This window comes from Triturus cristatus, chromosome 6, assembly GCF_964204655.1.
Source record: "Triturus cristatus chromosome 6, aTriCri1.1, whole genome shotgun sequence".
Taxonomy (NCBI): Eukaryota; Metazoa; Chordata; class Amphibia; order Caudata; family Salamandridae; genus Triturus; species Triturus cristatus.
This window is the reverse complement of record NC_140589.1, coordinates 220,895,496-220,916,890: the sequence shown is the minus strand read 5'-3', so window position 1 is coordinate 220,916,890 and position 21,395 is coordinate 220,895,496. Positions and strand designations below refer to the sequence as shown.

The 21,395-nt window shown below is 40.3% G+C and overlaps 1 protein-coding gene and 1 long non-coding RNA gene across 3 annotated transcripts in view; one reads left to right on the top strand and one right to left on the bottom strand.

The window, feature by feature from the left end:
• LOC146816680 (adhesion G protein-coupled receptor F5-like) overlaps window positions 1-9,782 on the top strand; it is an 873,687-nt gene extending 863,905 nt beyond the window's left edge. For both annotated transcript variants that reach the window (XM_085610573.1, XM_085610572.1), the window contains exon 21: window positions 3,234-9,782. In XM_085610573.1, coding sequence (XP_085466699.1) covers window positions 3,234-3,310 — 77 coding nt within the window. In that variant the 3' untranslated portion in view covers window positions 3,311-9,782. The remainder of the gene's footprint in view (window positions 1-3,233) is intronic.
• Window positions 9,783-15,431: 5,649 nt separating this feature from the next.
• Window positions 15,432-20,976, bottom strand: LOC146816679 (uncharacterized). The gene is made up of 3 exons (XR_014962478.1): window positions 20,782-20,976; window positions 19,407-19,530; window positions 15,432-16,066 (listed from the first exon to the last, which is right to left on the bottom strand). It is a non-coding gene; the product is annotated as an uncharacterized LOC146816679 (long non-coding RNA).
• Window positions 20,977-21,395: the final 419 nt, after the last annotated feature.

The window sequence follows — 21,395 nt, the reverse complement described above, 5'->3', positions numbered from 1 at the left end:
GCAATACACAGTTGTGTTTTCTCCCTTTGTGAATGCAACAGATCACCCAGCCCGCCCACTTAGAGTTACGCTCTTTCAGTGCCTTTACTTCACTTATGGGAGCTGCCAATGGCTTCTTTCGCTACTCCTAGGTTACAACAGATCTTGACCAACACCTCCACCTCCTCCTTTCACTCAGCATAAATGCCATAGCCCTTCTCCCTAGTTTCAATTAGTACAGGATAATGCAGCCTGCAGCAGGGGCCCACAGATGAGATGCAGGCAGTAATCGCACAGGTCTTGTCAATAGTAGACATTGAACTTCACCCTGAGACAGCATCAACAGGCACACCGTATATTATTATTGTATGTCTGAAATGGTGGGCATCTGCAGCTTGCACACAGAGGCTTACCAGCAGCTCGTATCACTGGAAAGGCTTTTTGGCAGAGAGACACAGTATGTTATGAAGATCACCACATGCTACAGATTTCAGGAGGTCCTCAACAGACCATAATCATGCCATTGTGCTGTTGGAGTACTCAGAGACAAAATCTGGCAGCAGTATTGAATGAGTCTAATATCAAGAGTGGGTTTTAAGGAGGGCAGGCAGCTGGTGCTCCAATTTAGGTAGCCATCTTGGTGGGCAGCTCACCAGCACCCTTTCCACTTACTTCATAAGAGGTCAAAGAAAACTGCAGCACTGGTCTAACAGTGTGACAAAAGGGAAATCCAATGCTTAATGAAATTGCTGGAATAAAATTTAATTATCAAATATTGAAGATGTCAACCAGTACAAGAGCTAGGACAGTGGTGGACTAAGACGTTGGATAGTTATTGACAGTTTGTAATTTTCAGAAAACCCCTTTGTTTAAAATATTATCTTTTGGCTACATCTTCCATCCAGGAGCTCAAACTCTTGACTTTGGGTATTTGGCTCAATGTTGGTCCTTGAGCTCTTTCTCGGTCCATCTTACTGTGCTACATATCAATTCAGACTTTTGAATTAAGCATGTTTGAAAGTCTATCTATCAATGTTACCTTCTCTTGTTTGCTTTCTTTTGTCAAAATAGCTGTATCCCAAACAAACATGCCAAAACCCTTCTACCCTTTTTCCTCATTAAGACTACATTGTATCTGCACACTCCCTCAGTTGGAGGATTGCCACAACAGAAAGAAGTGAACAACTGATTTGTAGATACGTTTTTCACCAATACATCTTTTTTCAAATTTAAAGCACAGATCACAGGAAGTATAGAGTATATGTTTAATGAGACTAGGACCTCTGTCAGTTCTGAATGCCACCTCTGATAGCATTATCTTAAAAATGTTGCAGCAGTCTTTAGCACCTATTCACAAAGTAATTCACTGCCAAAAGTGCATAATTTCTGCCTGTGAGGTATTCACAAACGAATTCCAGTATTTAGACAAAATATCAGAGAACTAATATTATGTGGACAAAATATTGTGTCAAGAATATAGAGGACAAAAATTGCATGAAAGTAAGTTTCCATAGGTAATATATGTCTTCAAGGTACGTAGATGTGGAATTAAGAATATAAAATCTTTACTTACCTATTTGCACTTACCTTCCCGATATTTTGGTCCACAATATTTTTGACACTATATTTTGTCTACACAATATTTTTGTTTCCAATATTCTGTCAGTGATCCAGGGATTCCTGGCATGCATAATTAATTTGCAACTGCAGATTTTTCTGACACAAGTGCAAATAAATATGCTCTCTTTAATCCCACTAACAAGGTGGGAAGTGCGTATTCCAAGGCATGGTTTGCCTTACAACTTTGGAAATGCTTACAAAAATGTACATTTTTGGGCATTCCCAAACACCCCCTGTCCCCTTCATCTTTGTTCTACCCTAAAAATGGTCTGAGATTTACTCAAAGCAAGTTCTACAGTAATGTTGCTTCAAGGATGTCAAGGGGAACATATCACTCCCATATTTTATCTGTGTCCTGTTGGTGAAGCGCTTTCTCCACAGAGATAACTTTTTCCAGCAGAGAAAGAAAATTTGAATTTGTTCAGGGAGCTCCATTCCCGCTGTGTGGGATTCTTGAGGATATAAATCCACACCAAGAATAGGGCATCATTTGGGCTGTCACATGACATGTACTGTAGTACTCCTGGAAACCTGTGCCTGAGGAAGCTTTCTGGTTTACTACTGGGAAAGTGTGTGAATAGCAAAACAAGTAAATGAACATTTAGGCATGGCTGTAAGTCTCTGCCCCTTCTGACATGCCCCTACTGGCACATTTCTCTTAATGAACAGGCCACTCTGTCTACTTTCATTTATCACAATGCCAATTATTGGGGAAGATTAAAATGATATAAGCTGTTCTATTGCGGAACCAAACAAGGCCAGTAAACGTACTTTCTTGTCAGTAGTGTAACTACCGTTGTTGCAGCATGTACAGTGGCACTGGGGCAAAGACCCCTAAGTTACCCATTGAACCCTGCTAATTGCTGTATTTTACTACCCAAACAGCTTTCACCAGTGCCCATGCCATCCCTGCTACTCTATTGTTTCTCTATGTGCCCATCTCTCTATTGTTTCTCATATGTGAATATCTCTCTCATCCATTTGAAGCTGGTGAAAGGGAGAACATTAAACATTTGCCAATATTTGATACCTTGGTGGCGCATGTTTCTCTTTACCGTGCTGTGATATAGAGTGCCTTTGGCATACTGAATATATTGGCAGTTACAACGCAGTATTTGTTTTGAAGATCTAATTTTCCATGTTCTTCATTTTACTCATTGTTAAATACACATTTTGTAGATCTATCCTTGAGACAATAGCCAGTCTTTAAATGGAAATATAAAAGTGCAGATACTCACTCTTTAAAGTACCTGTTTGCTCCTGAGAAGTGCCGGTACAATCCCATTTAATTATATTGCAGCAGTACTGAGAAATGCTGGTACTCTCCCTTTCAAATTAAATGAGTGCAGGTGCTGAGTACTAGAGAGCACTGCCCAGTTAATGCACCCCAAGCCACCCAACTAAGTTGTAGATTTATCAGACTTCAGGTGGCAGCTCAACACTTGTGGTTTCATACGCTGAGAGCTCATCACCTTTAACTATACACACGTGTCTCCTATTTTTGGTAACTTATTTTGATGGAAACCTTCTAAACTAACAATAAAGCCAATATCTCTGCAGGACGAATGGAAGGCTGAAAACTCTTGCTCTTAGGTGACTCCCTAAACCTTTGCTTTTGTTTTACTCTTTTGCAGGAGCCTATAATCTGTCTTCTGCTTTGCAGTCCTCTTCAAATGAAGACTCATCACATTCTTATTCAACATTGCAGTGACAGGAAGACATGCACGGATATTCTACTGAATGATGAAGAAAAGTCCTTGATTAATGCCTTTACTGACTATACACCCCTGTACCAACTTGATTAGGATGAAATTATTAAATAAATAGGGATTGTCAGATGGGACACTAGCTTCAAGTACTCCATGAAAGAAGAGTTTATTGTGCACATACCAAGGAAAGCTTTTACAAACTGTACTTTTGACACAAACTGGTTATTTTCCAAGTTAGGGGTTAGGGGCTTCTCAAATGCAACAATCTCTGATCACTGTGTCTATGGATGAACATAAAATGTTCTACTAGAAGTGACACAGGGCAGTAAAGGTTTACTATCTTTATTAAATCTGGGAATGCTCCAAAGGCTACTACGTTGTGATACTTTTCTTTATAAAACCACGCAAGACCGTGCATATTGCTCCTTGTATGGATTTGTAAATATTACTGAAGCCTTTGTGTTGTCCATGCGTCGCCTTTCTTGATGCTTGGACAACGCAAAGGTCTGATGAATCTGGAATGTAAGCTTCAGAAATTGTTGCACATTAAACCCCCTGCATCTTTAACTTTGTCCTTGTGTACAGAGCTGCTGATCAGAGCTTTAGATATATTAAAATTAATAACAGTTTTAAAATATTTGTTCAGGTGTACAGGAAAAACACTAAATTAATGTTTCACTCTCTGTTTGGATCATATCTGGCACATATTGATTTCAAAGATGTGGTTCACCTTCATCTATTATTCTAATTAGAGTTTGCCTGATGACATTTGAGATCTTAGGAGAGGTGCTGCAGTCTTTGACAAAGCTTTTTTGCATTTAGGGTTTGAGTTACCTCAGGTCATCATTGGGTAGCCCTAGGGAGACTAATGGGAACATATTTGGCTTTGAAGATGGTAGTAGTTAGAACTGTACTATGTATCATGAAGCTGAGGTATGTTTTTCAAAAAGTGCCTCTCTTCCTGGATGAATAGGTAGGAAAAAGTAATAGTATCTATGACAGCAACCTCTGTCAGCTTTCTTACCGCACACACAAGTAAAGAGTCACCAGATCAGTCATTACACATTATTCTGAAATGTATTGCCTTTAATAGCTGTGGAGAATGCCTGAGGAAGAACAAGTATGTAGATGAGGAAAGATCATCAGGTTTGCACGTCTTTAGGGGGTAGACGTGCGATCAGTAGGTACATGTCTGAGGCAAATGGGAAGGTTGATAGTGGAACATGCATTCAGTTTTATTGGGTGTGTGAGGAAAGATTCACAAGTATATATCTCACATGAAGGGTAGGTATGTCATGGTCACTGGATCTGTAATTGTATAAGTGTTTGGGGCTTTGGTGTATGCAGGGCCAATAACTAAGTGTATAAGTATGTAGGGTTAAGGTGTAGGGATAGTACAGTTAGTTCTTTCAACCATTGGAAGCTAGAGGACAAGATTGTCAGATGCATAGATATATTGTTGGAGCGCAACAAAAATCAGCTTATGTATGTATGTATGACTGGCTTGATAACGCAACTGTCTGCACTATCTATTGCAACCCATTTAAAAAAAGACATATATATGTATGCATATATTAGGCATAGGCTATGCCCATTGGAGTATGTGTCCCTCACCTCATGCTGTTAGGTGTAACAATGCACCTTCTCTGCAGTGCTTGTGATGCTTGAAGGAACATGTACAAAAGTACAAGTAAAGTTCTTTATAATACATGCAATGCGTACAGAAAGCGAAAAAACATTTTCACTGTAGCAGTTGTTTTAAAAAGAAGATGTTTTATTTAGTACTCACATTTTGATTGCTGGAACATTCGATATACACTAATTAACAAACTGTGGCAATGCCAGTAAATCTGAATTTAATATACCAACAAAGACTTGCACAAATGCCATTTGCAATTTAAAAAACAATACCTGTTGGCTTTGCCAATGCTTGCTCTTAACATGAATTGCTATTGCTTTCTGTCCTGAATGTGGCAGGCAGTTCACAACTTGGAAGTTTAAGTAGAAACACTGTTTAAAATATGTTTTGAAACATATTTAAACAATTTGTATAAGAAAAAAGTTTTATTTCTTGAATACCTATGTACTCTTGGGATAACATACACCAGTGTTTTTCTAAGGTGTGTACCAGAATTACCTACAAAGAAACAACATGATTACAGAAATAACTCTTTTGGCCTCGGCTGACGGTGACTGGAGACTTTGCCTTGCCACTCCTTCCTCACTTTAGGGTTTAGATAAAGAGTAGTTTAGGGGTAATGAGAGGGCCCATGCAAAGCATTTTCTTTCCTTCGTGACCTCGATGACCCTATGTGCCACTTTATGGGCAGGATTAAATGAACTGTAGGTGATGATGTTATTTATTTTGGTGTGTGCTAAGTTACAATCCTGACTTGTTTCGCACCTTATTGTATATTTTTACTTGGCACCTGATTCTGCACCTTTTGTTGTAAGCCTGTGTTTTTTTTGTGGCAGCAAAGAAGAGTGTAGCCATTTTATCCACGTTAGATGAAACCAACATTGATTTTTGCTGCTGCAAGCAGCATTTCTCTCCACTAAAACTAGTGAAGTCATATAACATACACATTTTAAATACATAATATGCTTCCAAATGGCTCTGCAGTGCAAATTAGCACAGGTCCAAAAAGTAACACCATTCTTGGTAGTTTGTTTTTGGCTTTCAAATGAGTTGACTTTCAGAATCACATTTACAGTGGGTGGTGAGATGTCAGCTCGCTTTGCTCCCAAAATGACCCTAGAAACAAATGCTGCATCAGGTAAAGACTATTAATCTCATAACTGAATCATTGTAAGTTTGGTGCTCCTCAGACCTTTCGTTTGGAAAAAAAGATGTCCATTTAATTTTGGCTGTGCATTTCAAGCAAGAGTAATCATGCCCATCAAATTAAAACAGACATTTTTACTCTTTTTTGGAAATCATAACACCACCCTCTCTATCTCCAGCAACCAACGAGCTATAACCAGCTGTGTGCATTGGCCAATAAACATTGAAATTAACAGGTCCTGCATTGGCTTCTTTTGCCAGACAACCATACTACTACGTTGCATGTAATAACTGTATGCTTCACAGCGGCCAGGGACACATGGTTGCATCCTGTTACCCAGGTGACTTCTTTACCCACAAGTTGTTAGGTGAGATCGCAAAAGCTGCAGCCTCTCCTTCAGTAGGACAATGAGTTAACCTACCCATTTTATTGCTAAACATACCATGAAGCAAATTGGTTGGGTGAAAATTATTGGAAATAATATGTGAGCTTCACTTTTTCTCTCTTTCCCGTAGCTGCATATTCTAGTCTTAGCATGGTTCACTGCAGCTCACCAAAACCTTCCACACAGCAGTCAGCTGGCATTATTCTGTGGAGCAGCTGCCACAGTCCCAGCATGTTCTCGGAGTGCTTCAACTTCCAGAGGTGTGGCTTTAACATGCAAAAAGAAATACACACCGGCATGCACAATTGCTGTTTCAACTAGCTGATGTATTGGTTTTGCCAATACTTCCTTGCTTTAAATTGCAGTTAAACATAGAATTATAGAAACAGCTAGATTTGGTCTAGGTTACTGTGAATAACAATAAAGTATTAGATTTATACAATATAAGTCAAGGAGAGGTCACTCTGAAGTAGTTATTGACGGATAGAGTGAGATGGCCCAAGACAAAGCTGAAGACCTCTATCCACCCTGGTCAATAACTACCTCATAGTGTCCTCACTCTTGGATTATATTGCTATTGTAAATGAGAACCCTTTCAATTAGGAGTAAAATTGATTAAATTGTTTGTAACAAATGTTTTTCATTGGTCTATTCAAGTAGATGATTAGAAGAAGCATACCTCTTGGGTTGTATTTTGGTGATAAGGCTCCACCATTTATGGTCATATTAAAGTGTATTGTAGTGACTTGGCTTTGAGCATGCAGCAAAGAGCCTACAGAAAAAGGCAGTTGCAGATTTTACTCACAATATATATAATTTGTTAGTGTTATCATATGAATTTTAGGACTGTGTTGAGTTACGAATCTGTTTTTAACCTTTGGAAAATGCTGATACTCTGCTGGGATTTGGAGAACCATATTTGACAGAACACAGCTTCCATAAGTTTCTCATGGACACTATTAAAAGCACTCTAGAAGCTAAAATGAGAGCATGTGTTCCATAAATTCACAAATATTTTCTGTATCAATGTGGGATAAATGTCTGACAAGCTACGTAAACTGTCCTACTGCAGCTTCACCACAGAGTTCTAATGAAAAACTAGAGTTCTGTACTTATGATATAGTTGGTCACTTTGGCACATCAGAATGTTGGAAAAAAAGATGCATTAAGAGATTCCAGTAAATGAGTAAAATAGGGGTTTCGTTTTTTCATAGAGATTAGGGTCCAGAGGTAAGAGTTTCATCCTTTCTGTATCTGTGTGAAAATGTGTTCATACATATGACCCTAGGAGCTGCTGAATTTACAAGTGATCCTATGTAGCTGGCTAAAGTAAATGATCATTACAGTGTTAATTAGAATTAAAACCTGTTGGTTTCATAAACCTAGGGGAAGTATGGATTTTTCTTTAACATGTTTTAAAGGGGCTAAAAATAGTTAATGAGAAAGAGCCCTACCTTAGCATAGTCCCTAGTTCCGCATCTCTTCACTCTCTGTTTTTTAATACCTTCTTAATTACAAAATAGTCAGATTTTTGTTAGACATTGAAGGTTATTGTTTAATGTTTCTTTTAAATGTTTCAGACTTGGTGTCAGCTGAGCTATTTAAAATGAATAGATTTGCATTCCAGATGGTAGTAGGGCACTTCAAATGAGTTGCTGTTTGGACATTTATTTTTTATTTTTAGTTTTGCCCACTTCCTCTTGTAAGTAGTTGTATCTATCTGAATAAATATGCACTGCCTACAAAATAGATTTGTCTGTGAGTTAAACATAAGAAAATTATCAAACAAATTTCCAAATATATATTTGTTCCCTATAAAAATGTTGCTCTTATCAGGTATAAACTGCTTTCAAGGTTAATTAATTGAAACATATTTTAAAATATATTACATTGTAATTTTGATGGAATTATAACATTTCTATTTTAAAACTGTGAAAACTCTCATGGACTACACAACCTTCACAGATATGGAACAACTTAAGTATGTAATACAAACAAAAAGAATGGGATGTTCTTGGGGACTCATTTATTTCAGGAACTTGTAGTCTCAGAGATAAGAAACATTTTCATGTAAAATCCAGGCCCATATTTACTAATATTTGATGCAATGCAATGCAGCAACCAAAGTTCCTGCACTGGGTTGTGTCAAAGATAGAGAGAAAAAAAGAGAGAACTACACTTTGATTAGAATATGACTATAATGATTGTTATAGTGCTAATTCATTCTGTAGTTTTATTCTATGTGCATCAGGAATATTTATTCTAATCAAGTTCATCAGTGATATCACTCTAGATTACATATTTTATGCTATACACCATAAATAACAAGACTGTTACTCAGAGAAAAGTGAATTTTTCCTTCACATGCATTGTCAGTTTCCCCTCTATCTCAGTATCTCTCTCCCTAAATAAATCCCTTGTATGTTTCTGCTTGGAGGGTCTGAGAGGCGCAGTGAACCACCACTATATGTTGAACTGTTTTTGTACCAGTATTTTGAATTTGTATTTAATTTTTTTCTTCATCTATGTGGTATTCACAAACAGGATCAAATTAGTAAAAAATGCCACTGGACATGTACACATAGGTTAACTTGCTGTAGAGTCCAAAAACTGGCCCATCAATGTGTCACTACTACTTCAGAAGTACCAGTTATTTATTCATGTATTACTTCTGCTGAAGAATTGGTGTAATTCTGTGGTGATTGTTTACTAATGTAGGTAAAAACTACTTTAAAAAGACAGCCTATTCATATGATTCTGTACTCTCCAAATAAAAATAGTCTAATTCAACTTTGACATGCAGAAACAGAATATCAAATGCAGCAAGAATGTGAGACATATTACATTATTTCAAAGTTATTTACAGGTTAAAAATGGAATTAAAAACTATGAAGTCACTCCTATTAGATATGTATTACAAATGTGTTGGTGTTTCTATATTCCTGATTATCAAATTAAACATTTATTTAATACTTAGTGAATGTTTCCTAGATGTATGTATTCAGTATATTTCTGGATCAGATATCTACATGCACACGTATATAGATTTAAACATTGTGCCTGTAATCTACCTCTATGTATATTGGCTTAATGGCATTCAGTGTATCTTATATCTGTATTTTTTATTGTGTTGCTTTTTTTTGTATTCAGTGTTGAAATCTAAGTACTTGATTTGTGTTTCACCATCATAAAATGAACTTAATGAAATGTCATTGAATTTCTTGGGTTGTAGATAAAGGTGATTACTATTGTCTGTCCGGAATTACATATAATGCTTTGAATAAATGTTTTTTGTTTCTAAAATTTTGCAGAGGAAAAATATTTTTTAAATTAAATAAGTCTAAAATAAAATAAAGAAAAACATAAGCATATTAGATATGGTGGTGGAAATTAGGACAGTTATTTCTAAACACAGCCTAATTTATGAACTATGTTGTGGTGTTTGCCCAAGTCCCTGGACAAAAATAATGTATTCAGTAAGCAAATACTTTATTTCGGTCAAGAGACCATTAAAGTGCAATTGCAACAAATACATCATGATGATAAAAAGCATAAAAACAATAATAACAGTGAGAAAAGGATAAATACTTAAAACATTCTGATATAATCGAATCCATAAAATATGCATGATGGTAGACCTCAGGGAAAACAGTTACAATTATCAACATAAACCTGCATAATGGCCTAATTTCATGCCAACACTTATTCAGTATGAAAACATTGTAGTTTTTGCTAGGGTTATACCTTTCAAAAACCCAAGAAGATGAATGGACAGATTGACTGTTAAATGAAACATAAATAACACTAACTGCAAAGATGTTTGCACTTTACAAAGGAAATATATATGTTGCTTGTAAAGTGTGAATACACTCAAGACTTTTCTGTAATGCACAAAAAGTGCATATTGCCAGAACATTGTAAGTTTGTAGTAGGCCAAAGTGTGTGGTTTATGGCACATTCAGAACTGAGAGCACCATGCCAAGGGTATCTACCTTAGTTCCAAGGGGCAGATCACAATCCACATTAATAGAATAACCACACAAGTTACAGTTACATGCAATCCATCCAGGTGTAAATCCTGTACGTTGTCAGTCGTTATCCTGAAAATGTGACAGTAGTCCTGCCTGCTTAGATATACATTTAACACCTTTGTCATAGTGCTTAGAGTTGAGAGAAGAACTGTCCCAGGAAGTCATTGAACATAAAAGATAGAAATAATGCATTCAGTATTCATAGCAACCATTGACATAAATATCTCAATATGAAATATTAAAACCAAGAAATAGTAGAAAAAAAAGAAAACCAAGAATTATATTTATCTAACCCAGAGTTACTATGAGAGTGATTTCAGCCACATGATATATTACATGACTCATTCATCCCAAAGTGTAAACCAATCGTGAAATATTTAGCTTTCAGTGAATATGTTTAATTTTCATGCAGTGCCTCTTGTGTGCCGTAAAGAATGAGGACCACAGGTAAAAATATGTACAAGTTGCCCTAGTCCTCCCATTGGGCTTATGCTTGCCATAATTTACATTCAGGAGAAAACCCCTTCACCAAACCTAACCCATTTACCTCACTAGTTTTGCATTGAGAACCGGTTCTAAAAAAAATTCAATCTGCTCCCTAAAGTCAGGAAAACATTACCAGTTTTGTGGCACACATTTGAATACCCATCAGAGGCACCTGCATTGAAATCTGGTAGTTGTTTTTCCTCAGTCCAAATATTTAATTTCCCCTTTTATCTGGAATGGCTTCAATAGGCAATATCAGTCTGCTCTGTATTTTTTATTTGCATTGCTTCCTTTTATTTTATTGGCAAAATTGATTTTGAGACCATGGTTGTTCCTTATTAAGATCTGAGCACATTGTAGGTGAAAAAAGATTAACTAGAATGTAGGTTCTGAATTGAGGAAGACAAGAGTCTTGATAACATTATCCATGTAAACTGTTCCTGATCCAACAAACACTGATTCTCTTCCTTGATTAACTTCACCTTCCTACTTAGAAGAACCAAAAGTGACCTTAGTGCGTCTACCTGAAAGCCCAAAAACTCCAACTGACTGCTAGACTCCAGAATTGATGTTTCATTGTTTATCATGAAGCCCAGATTATCCAACAGGTATACAGTCAACCTTAAATGATTTTTCAACTCCACACAATCCTGAGACATAAGCAGAAAGTCATAGATATAAATACCCTCGCTCCTCTTCCTCTCCTCCAGGCCTCAGTACCTTCCTAGAGAACCACAGTGCCGAAGCCAGAACAAACACAAGACAAAGGACCTGATACAAGCCAGCCATCTCAGTCCACCCCCACGAGTAATGTGCCTGAAAAGATGCATTTCCTCCATCTTGAAGAGCTAATAAACAACTAGACAGTTTAGGTCCATAAATTAATAACTAGCCTCCATTCCTTGTCTTTCTTCTCCACCAGAAAAGAGACCTCACAAATGTCCTGATATTCCGTGACACCTGAACAATCACACTTTTCAGTTCATTTTATTTGCTCCACTTCTGTATCCACAAAGCAACTCTGTTCCTTCACACAACTTAGCTTTTTTTTTTTATAACGTTTTATTTTCATTTTCAAAAACATTTGACAGCGGTACAATATTGAAAAATATCAGCGGACAGGTTGTGGACACAGTGGCAACATGTTGAAGTAGGAAGTATTATACCAATATTTCATTTGGTAAGAGCACTTCAGGTGGCAGTCACAACTGTACCTCACCGTACATTTTTAAATTCTCATCTATAGGGAACAGTCTTATTCAGTCACCCCATCCTCCTATGCATTCTCACAACTTACCATTTTTAGTTCCTTTATCTTAAAATGCCCCTTCACAAACTGAACCACATAACCTTTTATTGTTTTGAAAAAAACATGGATCACTTTATATAGCCTCCAGTGTTCTCAATCACCGCCACCCTTCCACCTTTTCATGGGAAAAAAACAATTTAAATCTTCATACATACCTTGGCCTCTGCTAATTTGTGATGTTCTACCTCCTCCCTATGTCTTATACCCACTCTATTTCTTTGTGGGGAAAATATCTTTGTTTGAAAACCATGGCATTTCCCTAGACCATACTGTTGTTCTTGGTACTTTATCAAACCACAACTAGAGTAACATACCCTTCCTCTGACCCTTCCAAAAAGTATGATTAATGAGCTCTGCACCTTATCCAGGTTCTTTTTACCCTGTCTTCCTTGAAAAGAAGGCATTTCAAGTCCTCAACCATCTTTATCTTGCCAGGTGCACTAACTTAGGACTGACAAGAGTAAGCACCACCTCATGTCTCACAGAATGTAAGGTATTTACATTCCCTAAAACACACACAGCTGTTTGATTCCAGCTATATTGGAGATTGCTTGAGAGCGTTTTAACCACTTTCTTGGGTAAAATTAGTTCACTTTCCTTTTGCATAATTAGTTACACAAACTGTATATCACCCCTTTCTTGAAAAAAATCGTTTAATTCCTTTTGCCTAGTTACATACATTTTTTGAAAAGGTCAGATGACTTCACTTCCCTCCCACTGTAAAGGGATCATTATCCAAATAATCAAGCAAAATCTGACTCTCACTTGTGCTGCAATGGACATTATGGGGGTCATTAGGATGGTGGGCGGACTTTCGTCCACCCGCCACCCTAGCGGTGCTGGGACCGGGCGCCAGATGTGCGGCGGTCCCGCACCACTGATTAGGATGCGATCGCCACCCTGGCAATCGCATTCCGCAATCTTGACATTGCGGCGGGTGCTGCTGTGAGCAGCACTCACCGCTATGCCAAAATGGCATGTTGTGCATTGCCATGCACAACGTGGCAGGCACCGCCCAGAGCCTGCCACCTTGTGCATGCCAATGTAGGGGGTACCATAGGTACCCCCCAAGTGCAGCCCTCCACCCCCCCGGGGCCCGCAACGGGGCCCCAAAGGCTATTCCCTGCTAGCCTTTCCACGGCAGCGATAAGGCCTTTGAAAACATGCATCCCAATATGGATGGTGGTGCCTGCTAGGCACCGCCACCATATTAAGGCCACAGTCCGCAGGCCGGCAATCGGAACGATTGCCGACCGGTGGATGCACTTTGCGTCCACCACGATAACCCCGCCATTATAACATTGTTGGGGTAAATCGGGTTGGGATGGCGGGCGGATTGCCACCGCCGGGCCAGCAATGGCGATCCGCCCGCCACCCTAATCACCCCCTTAGTTTTCTGGGATACCACTCTTTTCAATGGTGCTAAGACCATTCTTGTACTCACATAAATACTTAGAATGCCTTGTTTTGCTCTAAAACTCTAAATGCTTTACCTTCCTCAGTTTTAAACCTTCTTTCTTACTTTTTTCACCATCACCCCTTTTGCAGACCAGTATTCCTCTTGTAAGTTTTCTTCCGTTTCTTTGCCAGCAGAAAACGCACGGCTTTCTTCACTGGCTGTTCAACTTCACTATGTGCAACTCTCTTAATGATATCCTTCTGTTCCACTGCCCTAGAAGGCATGAAAGGAATCTCTGATGTTTTTAAAATCATGCCAAAGATAAAATAAGATTTCCGTCTAACAAGTGATAACACAGTGATTTACTGAAAGAAATTGACAACTGACCAACTGACAGCATCACCAAATGCCAGGTGCAAAAGCTTGCCATTGCCTCAAATGGGCGTAAAGGAAAACCTCCCAACCATAATGGCTGCCAAATCTCATTTGACCAGCCTTGCATGCATCATGTGAGAAGGAATTAACAGCCTGCCCTTAATTCCTCTAGCACCATCGATTGCCACATTGTAAGCCGTGCTCACTCTACAAACTTAAAAATCTTCAAAGTAGCAGGTAGAGCCAGGACCGGTCCGACTGAGAAGCTACACTTAGAACATTTAAATGGGTTAATGGTCCTGTAACAATCATAATGCTCACAGTCCGTGAACTTACCATAATGATAAATGTCCAGAAGTTCCTGCCTAGAGTAGGAAAGCAAATGACCAGGAGTCTTTGCGCTTGGCACGGTCCAGGCGCAGATGGACTTGCCTTTGGCATGCTAGCAGTGCAGACGCGCTGTTCGTCCAACTAAGTAAGCCGGCATGTGGGTATGTGCGAATGCTGGACCACCAGAAGGTGTTGAAAATGAAGGGGCAAAGAAAATTCCAAACCAGGGTCCAGCAACCCCTACCTCTGTCCTAAAGGCTCCTCTACAGGTGAGGCTACTGGTAAATAAGTCCAAACTAACAGAAACATGTGAAATGTTAAATCATAAAAAGATTAAAAGGGCAGTGAACACCCAAAGTGCGGTGCAAAAGTAGGGTGCCAGGCACCTACCGAAAAGGGCTCCTTCATGGAGCGTACAAGGAAAAGAAAGAGCGCCAAGGTTAGCAGTCTAGCAGCAAGGTGCAGCAGAGTAAACGCTGCGCGGACGTACTGTTCGTCCACCTAAGTCAGCATGTGGGTGTGGCTATGGTCGTGGCCTGCCCATGCTAATGCCAAAATGCCAGAAGGTGGTGAAAACGAAGGACTAAAAAGTAAATCTCACACTGGGATCCAGCAACCCCTACTTCCGTCCTGCAGGGTCCCCTACATGGGAGCAGCTGATTTTGCGCAGTAATCACAAACCACAAATAAATTTCATAGCAAGAAAGGCCACTTTATTAAGACAGGTAGGATATAGAAACAAAACATCTTGCAAAATAAATTGACTTCACAATATTTACATTAACTCTTGAAAGCCCCAAACTTTGCAAAAAACTTGTCCCCGAACAGATCCAACAACTTTTCCTTGAAAGAACCCCCATGTAATAGAAAAAAAAACATTTTCACTTCCCCTCCCCTGTGTTATTCCTTCCCCCCCAGGCCCCCCTGAGGGATGGATAAGGCCGCTCGAGACTTTCCACCCCCCAAAAGCGCCACCCAGGAAAACCAAAGAGTTTTCCTGGCCCCACCCCCCAAATTGGCTGAAAAATTAAACCAAATTATAAAGAAGGATTACACCATAAGTTTTCATTCCACGAATTAGCAAGCATGTCTCTCAATTCCATTAAGTAATAGGCCTGACCCAACTGAGATAAGTGCACCCCATCTTCTATAAACAAATGTTCTTCTGCTTTGGTAATTTTACAATTAGTCAACACTTTTATCCCCATAGCTTGACAAAAAACAGTCATGGCCCGATTGAGTTTTCGCCTAGCCTTCTCGACTGCAGCATGACATCTAGCTCCCGTCCAAACTTTTCTGAAAATGAATTCAGTCCAAATTAGACATGTGTCTGGCCAATTGTTTTTAATGACGGCGATGTCCAATTTCATTTGCTTAATAAGTGTCAAGTCTGACAGGGACACTAAATCATTTTCCACCAAATGTATACTCAACATGTCAGGAGGACCCCGAGAAGAAAAGAGTTCTGCAAGCATTGGGAATAAACCCTCCCACCTCATGCCACTCTTGCCTTTCCATAAAACTGTGTGTCTGGCACGTAGGAGTCCCATTGATCTTCCGTAAATTTGTTTTTTAGCAAACATCGCAGCCCACTTTATGAATGAGTGGCCCACTATCCAAGTATTTCGTTTCATTGACAATGGGCCCTGCAAGCGACCTAAATAGAAAGACAACAATTAACGATGGAAAAGTAAAGAGATCATTTTCTAAAGTAGTGAGCACAACAAGCAGATTTCCACCTCCCAATCCTCTGAATGTCATTCCATGCCCATCCGAACCTTGCTGCTTCAGTGGCAGCACCAATGCGAAAAGAGTGAGTCCCAAACAAGAGGGGGTCTTTATCAAATCTAACCAGGGCCTTCCTTAATATTGCTAGCAGTTGAGAACTAGAAATCTTAGATCCATCTATGTGACAAAATATTATTCCCGGCTTAAAACTAACTAAATTAGAAAAAACCTCCCACTCCCCAACTGGACAGCATCCCTCCACCCTGCTTCTGTTTAAGTATATCCAAACGCCTTTACCTAACTGATCAGTTTTAGAAGCCCTCAACCAAATCCTAAGTTTCTGCTCTAAGAAAATATCATCACTGCATAAACCAGAAAAACCTTGTAAACCCAACAATTCAGAGACCCTAAAAGCCCCAAAAAAGAGCCAAATCATACACAAACAAAAACGACATCCCTCCCAAACATTATAGCAACATAAAGGTAACTGTTCCAAAATCAATTGCAATAAATCACAAGATATTGGTTTCCTTAGAGAAAATGTTGTTTTTTTCTCTCTGCTGAGACCTTTTAAAACTTTCCCAACCAACACTCCTGTAACCGGGTCGTATCCCCACTACAACTGCCCATAAAAAGAAACACCGGCTAGTTTTCCTGCAATGGTAGTGTGTGATAGACCCTTGCTTATTAAATGTATTACAAAGTCCAAAACCCTTTGAACATTGTTGACCACCTTTCCAGACGAAAATCAAAGTTATCATAACTTAAAAATTCCAACCAAGCTTGTTGATAGTTTCTCTAGGTAGAGGGAGCTATCAATTTTTCACTAGCTCGACGATCCTCATTCCCCAAGTTCCCAAACGCTCCGAGGGATGTTCGTGATGATGCGGTCTGCCCCTGGTGCCAGATTGTGAAACCTCTGCCACTGAAAGCGAGACAGAGCATCTGCTATGGAATTATTAGTACCAGGAATATGTCTCGCCTTAAAAACGATATTTAATTTCAGACTTGAAGCATAAAAGCACGTAAAAGACGTAATACTCTCAAGTCTTTGGCTCTCTGTTTATTGACTAATTCTACCACTGCCATGTTATCAACATGAAAGAGTACAGAATGATGACGGAATTCCTTACCCCAGACCAGCAAAGCCACAATCAAAGGAAAAAGTTCCAAAAAGGCAATACTACGTCCTTACCGCAGCCAGAGAGAGGGCCAGCTTTCTGCACACCACCGACCCTCCCAAAACAATCCAAATCCATTCACACCTGATGCATCCGAAAATATTTGAATCTGTCACAAAAAATGTTCATCAACAAAGTACAGCGACACTCCATTAAAGTCTTCCAAAAATCGCAGCCAGATATGTAGATCCTCTCTAACAGCCTTTGAGATCCTAACTTTGTGATGAGGACGGTAAGCCCCAGACATGGACATACCCAGATGCCTGCAAAAAGTCCTGCCTGCCCTGACCACTCTACAGGTGAAATTTAAATAACCCAGCAAACGTTGGACTTTCCTCAGTTCTGGCTATTATGTCTATTGTGTCAATTTCAATTCCTAAAAAAGTTAATGTTGTACTAGGACCCTCTGTTTTCTCAGGAGCTAAAGGTACACCCAATTCCTGAGCTATGTCCTGAAAGCTTTGCAGAGCTAAACTGCACTGATTAGATTGTTTAGCACTGATGAACAGGAAATCATCCAGGTAATGGCAAACTAGAGCATATCCACTAAATTGGAAAAAAAAAACACTGTAAAAACGAGCTGAACTTCTCAAATAGGGTGCAAGAGACAGAACATCCCATGGGAAGAACTTTGTCAAAATAAAAGGCACCATCAAAAAACATGCCCAATAATTCAAAATCCGAAGGGTGGATCGGCAGAAGGCGAAAAGCCGATTTTATATCACTCTTCGCCAACTGCTCACCAGCCCCCACCGACCTCACCAACTTCAAGGCATCGTCCACTGAAGCGTAAGTCACACTGGTGTCTGAGGAGGAAATGAAATCGTTGACAGATTAACCCTCCGGCCAGGATAAGTGGCGAATCAAACAATATTCTCCTTCTTTCTTTTTGGGGACCATTCCCAGAGGCGATATGATCACGTTTGCAAAATGGGTCTGCAAAAAGGGGGCCAGCTATTCTACCTGCTTGAAGTTCTGCATTAAGCTTCTGATGCACGACCAGAGGTAACTGTTTAGCAGATTTGAGATTGTCAGCCCACCTCCTCTGATAACCAATTTTGAAACCCTCTTTGAAACCCCAGTACAAACTAGATGAAGCGTCTACATCCAGATAAAAGCTCAACCAATACTCTAAAACGTCTAATCTAATTGGTGTGGGAGCCCTTTGGTGCATATTGTAAAGTTGTGCCTCTGCCCCGTTGGAATCTGCCTTGATCTCCAAATGTTGCTCCCACAAAACATTGGGTGATAGAGGGCTTTCCTCCACATTGGGAACAATCATGTTTGTACCGACAAAATTGTCTGTAACAAAATCCTCTATTAAAATTCCAGCATGCCCCAGTGACCAATGTTTGTCCCCTGCCATGCCACCCCTCCCCATCCTGGGCGGGACGCGGTAGAAAGGGCCGATAAGTAATCGGCAGACCACTTGCCGTGTGAGTCGTGGCTGCGGGATGAGTGGAAGACATCCACTGCAGCCACAATTCAGAATCTATGTCCCCTCATGGTTTGTCATGAAACAAACTTAACCTGGCCCTAAACTCCTCATCATAGCTCAACCAAGCGTAACCTCCAAAATGCATTTGTGCTTTCCGAATTATATCCATATATCTGAACATGGCTACCGCTCGATCCTGATGGCGTTCACAATATACGCTTGCATATATAAGAAAGGCCGTTGTCCAATTATCAATAGTTTTCGGAACCCTGGGCCTCCTAGCCAATTCCCACTCTTCCTCCTTAGATCCCTCTTTGGCTTGAATATCCCTATGTAATAGCTTAAATACGTCTACAAAATCATGATTCCAAATTCTATTTTTTGTCCTGTCTGACAGATGTGACGCCAAAGGCATTGCAAAACCCATATAAGAAGTTTTTTATATATATATTCTGATCCTCCACTTTATTGGCTTTATTAGCATTGTCCACAAACTTTTTCTATAACCTGTGTACCTGTGTTCTTTAATACCACATCCGATGATTGAAAACTCAATTCAGTATCCACCAACCCTTCACCAACACCAATAGAATGCATGTTACTCTCTTTGCGATCAGATTGATGCCATGAATTCCACCACTGCCCCTTACCTGTAGGTAACAGAGAGGAACATTTTTGGAACTCTTTAGGATCCTCCCGCTGTTGAGGTCCACTCAGACGATCTCGGTCCGACGACTTGTCCGCTCTAGACGATGTCTTGTCCGCTCTAGACATCTGTAAAAAACTAAAAACATTTGTTTTCCCCGACAAACCCTTATGCACCCCAGATTTCTTATGTGAAACCTTCACATGTTCATCATAATCGACTTCCTTCAATCCCCCTTCTTCGAAATCATCATCAACACCATTATCCAAAATATCCTCACATGGTACCAATCCGTTGCTCACACCTAGCTTTTCTCCATCACCCACGCCCCATCATACAACCTCCAAGAATGTGCTGACATCCATTTTAACTGTTCTGCTGATGAAGAAGCATCCGCTCTAGATCTTCTTTGAATATTAGTCTCCATTTGTGAAGCTGTATCCTGCTCCGCAGACAAACAACCGGTAACACCAGACTCCTTAAAAGAGGGAGCAGAAAATTGAGCCTTCAAGCCGCTCAAGCCTGAAGAGGGCGCAAAACCCAATTTCTTAAAACCGTTCTGGCGTGTAGCGCCGTTAGACACTGAAAAAGCTAAATCTGAATGAGCGACCTAAACCCACTGACCAGACTGTGGACTTAAATCCGAGTCAAAATAGGAAATGGGCTGGGGCTTGGTATTGAAGTTACCATCTCTTAAGTAAGAGTAATCTGAAAAATCTCTGTGCTTATGACCAAGGGGAATACCAATATGTTCCATTGGATAAATGACCTGTTCCCCCATTGACCTGTCAAAATTTGAGCCTGAAACCTGACAAGATTCGTCAAAATCGGGTATTGCGTCATAGAAAGACTGCTTGTCTAAAGTCAACTTTGCAGCCAAATCTTATCTCTCCATAGGAAATAAGGATTCAGAATGGGCCCCCTCTAAAGATACTTTGTCATTAAAAGTTGCATTCAAATTTAGGAAGTTTTCAGAATCTGGCAAACAATCATACTCACTATCACTCGAGTATGCCACAAGTGAGGAAGACCTCTGCTCAAGCTTAACCTGAGGAATTACATTTTCCTTATTATCAGGTAAGGTAGTGCTTAAGAACTGCCTCTGTGACAAGAGCGCACCCTGCTCCTGTAATGCGTGAAAAGAATTAGCTTTGTTTTTCAAAAATGTAGCCATAACATTTTTAAGACCCCTCCAACGTTTCTGCCCCCCACGAGATAAAGAAGCAGCTGATTTAGACTTCTTAGCAGCGCCTGACAAGCGCTTGGTTGATCTGCCCCGTTTACCTTCCTCCTGAGAATGCCCTCCTGCTGTTTGACTCGAAAATTCACCGCCGCGCCCGGTGAAAAGGAATGCTGCATGTGAGCGTCATTTAACTTACCGGAGCCGGCCGATAGAAGCAACCCTGTAGGGGACCTGGCGTGAGAAGGTAAACATGCTGCCACTGCCATAGCCACCCCTTCAGCTGCCTTCCTCCTGGGACGCTCTAAATCCACCCACGCCTCACCGGGAACACCAGGTTGAAGGAGATCATCCCGCCCAGCCTGGCAGATGACGCGTATCGCGTCTCGCACCGCATCACTTTCCGACATAGCAAAGATCACCAGAAAGAAATCTACACTCGCTGAGGAAATTGACAGGAGCGCGCGTCAGCGAAACTCCGCCCACCTCAGGAAACTGACGACTGACTAAAATCCTTCCCGCCACACTAGCCTAAAGATAAACCGTCCCTAAAAACCCAGCCCCCGCCCTCCTGACCAATCAAAATACAGTGGTTGCTACCACTGCGCGAACCAGCCCAGGGGAGACCGGCGTGTGCCATGCTCCCCCTGGGTTCCCACTGGAGTGCAGGGCTCACTGTTCGATCCCTGGCGGCAGCTCAGCTCAGCATCATGTGACTCTGGGCAAAAGCTCACTTATTCTACCCGATGGCACCCAGCACCTTGAAACCTTAAGGGGTGATATGTTCGTGCCTTACAAATATGGATTATTATT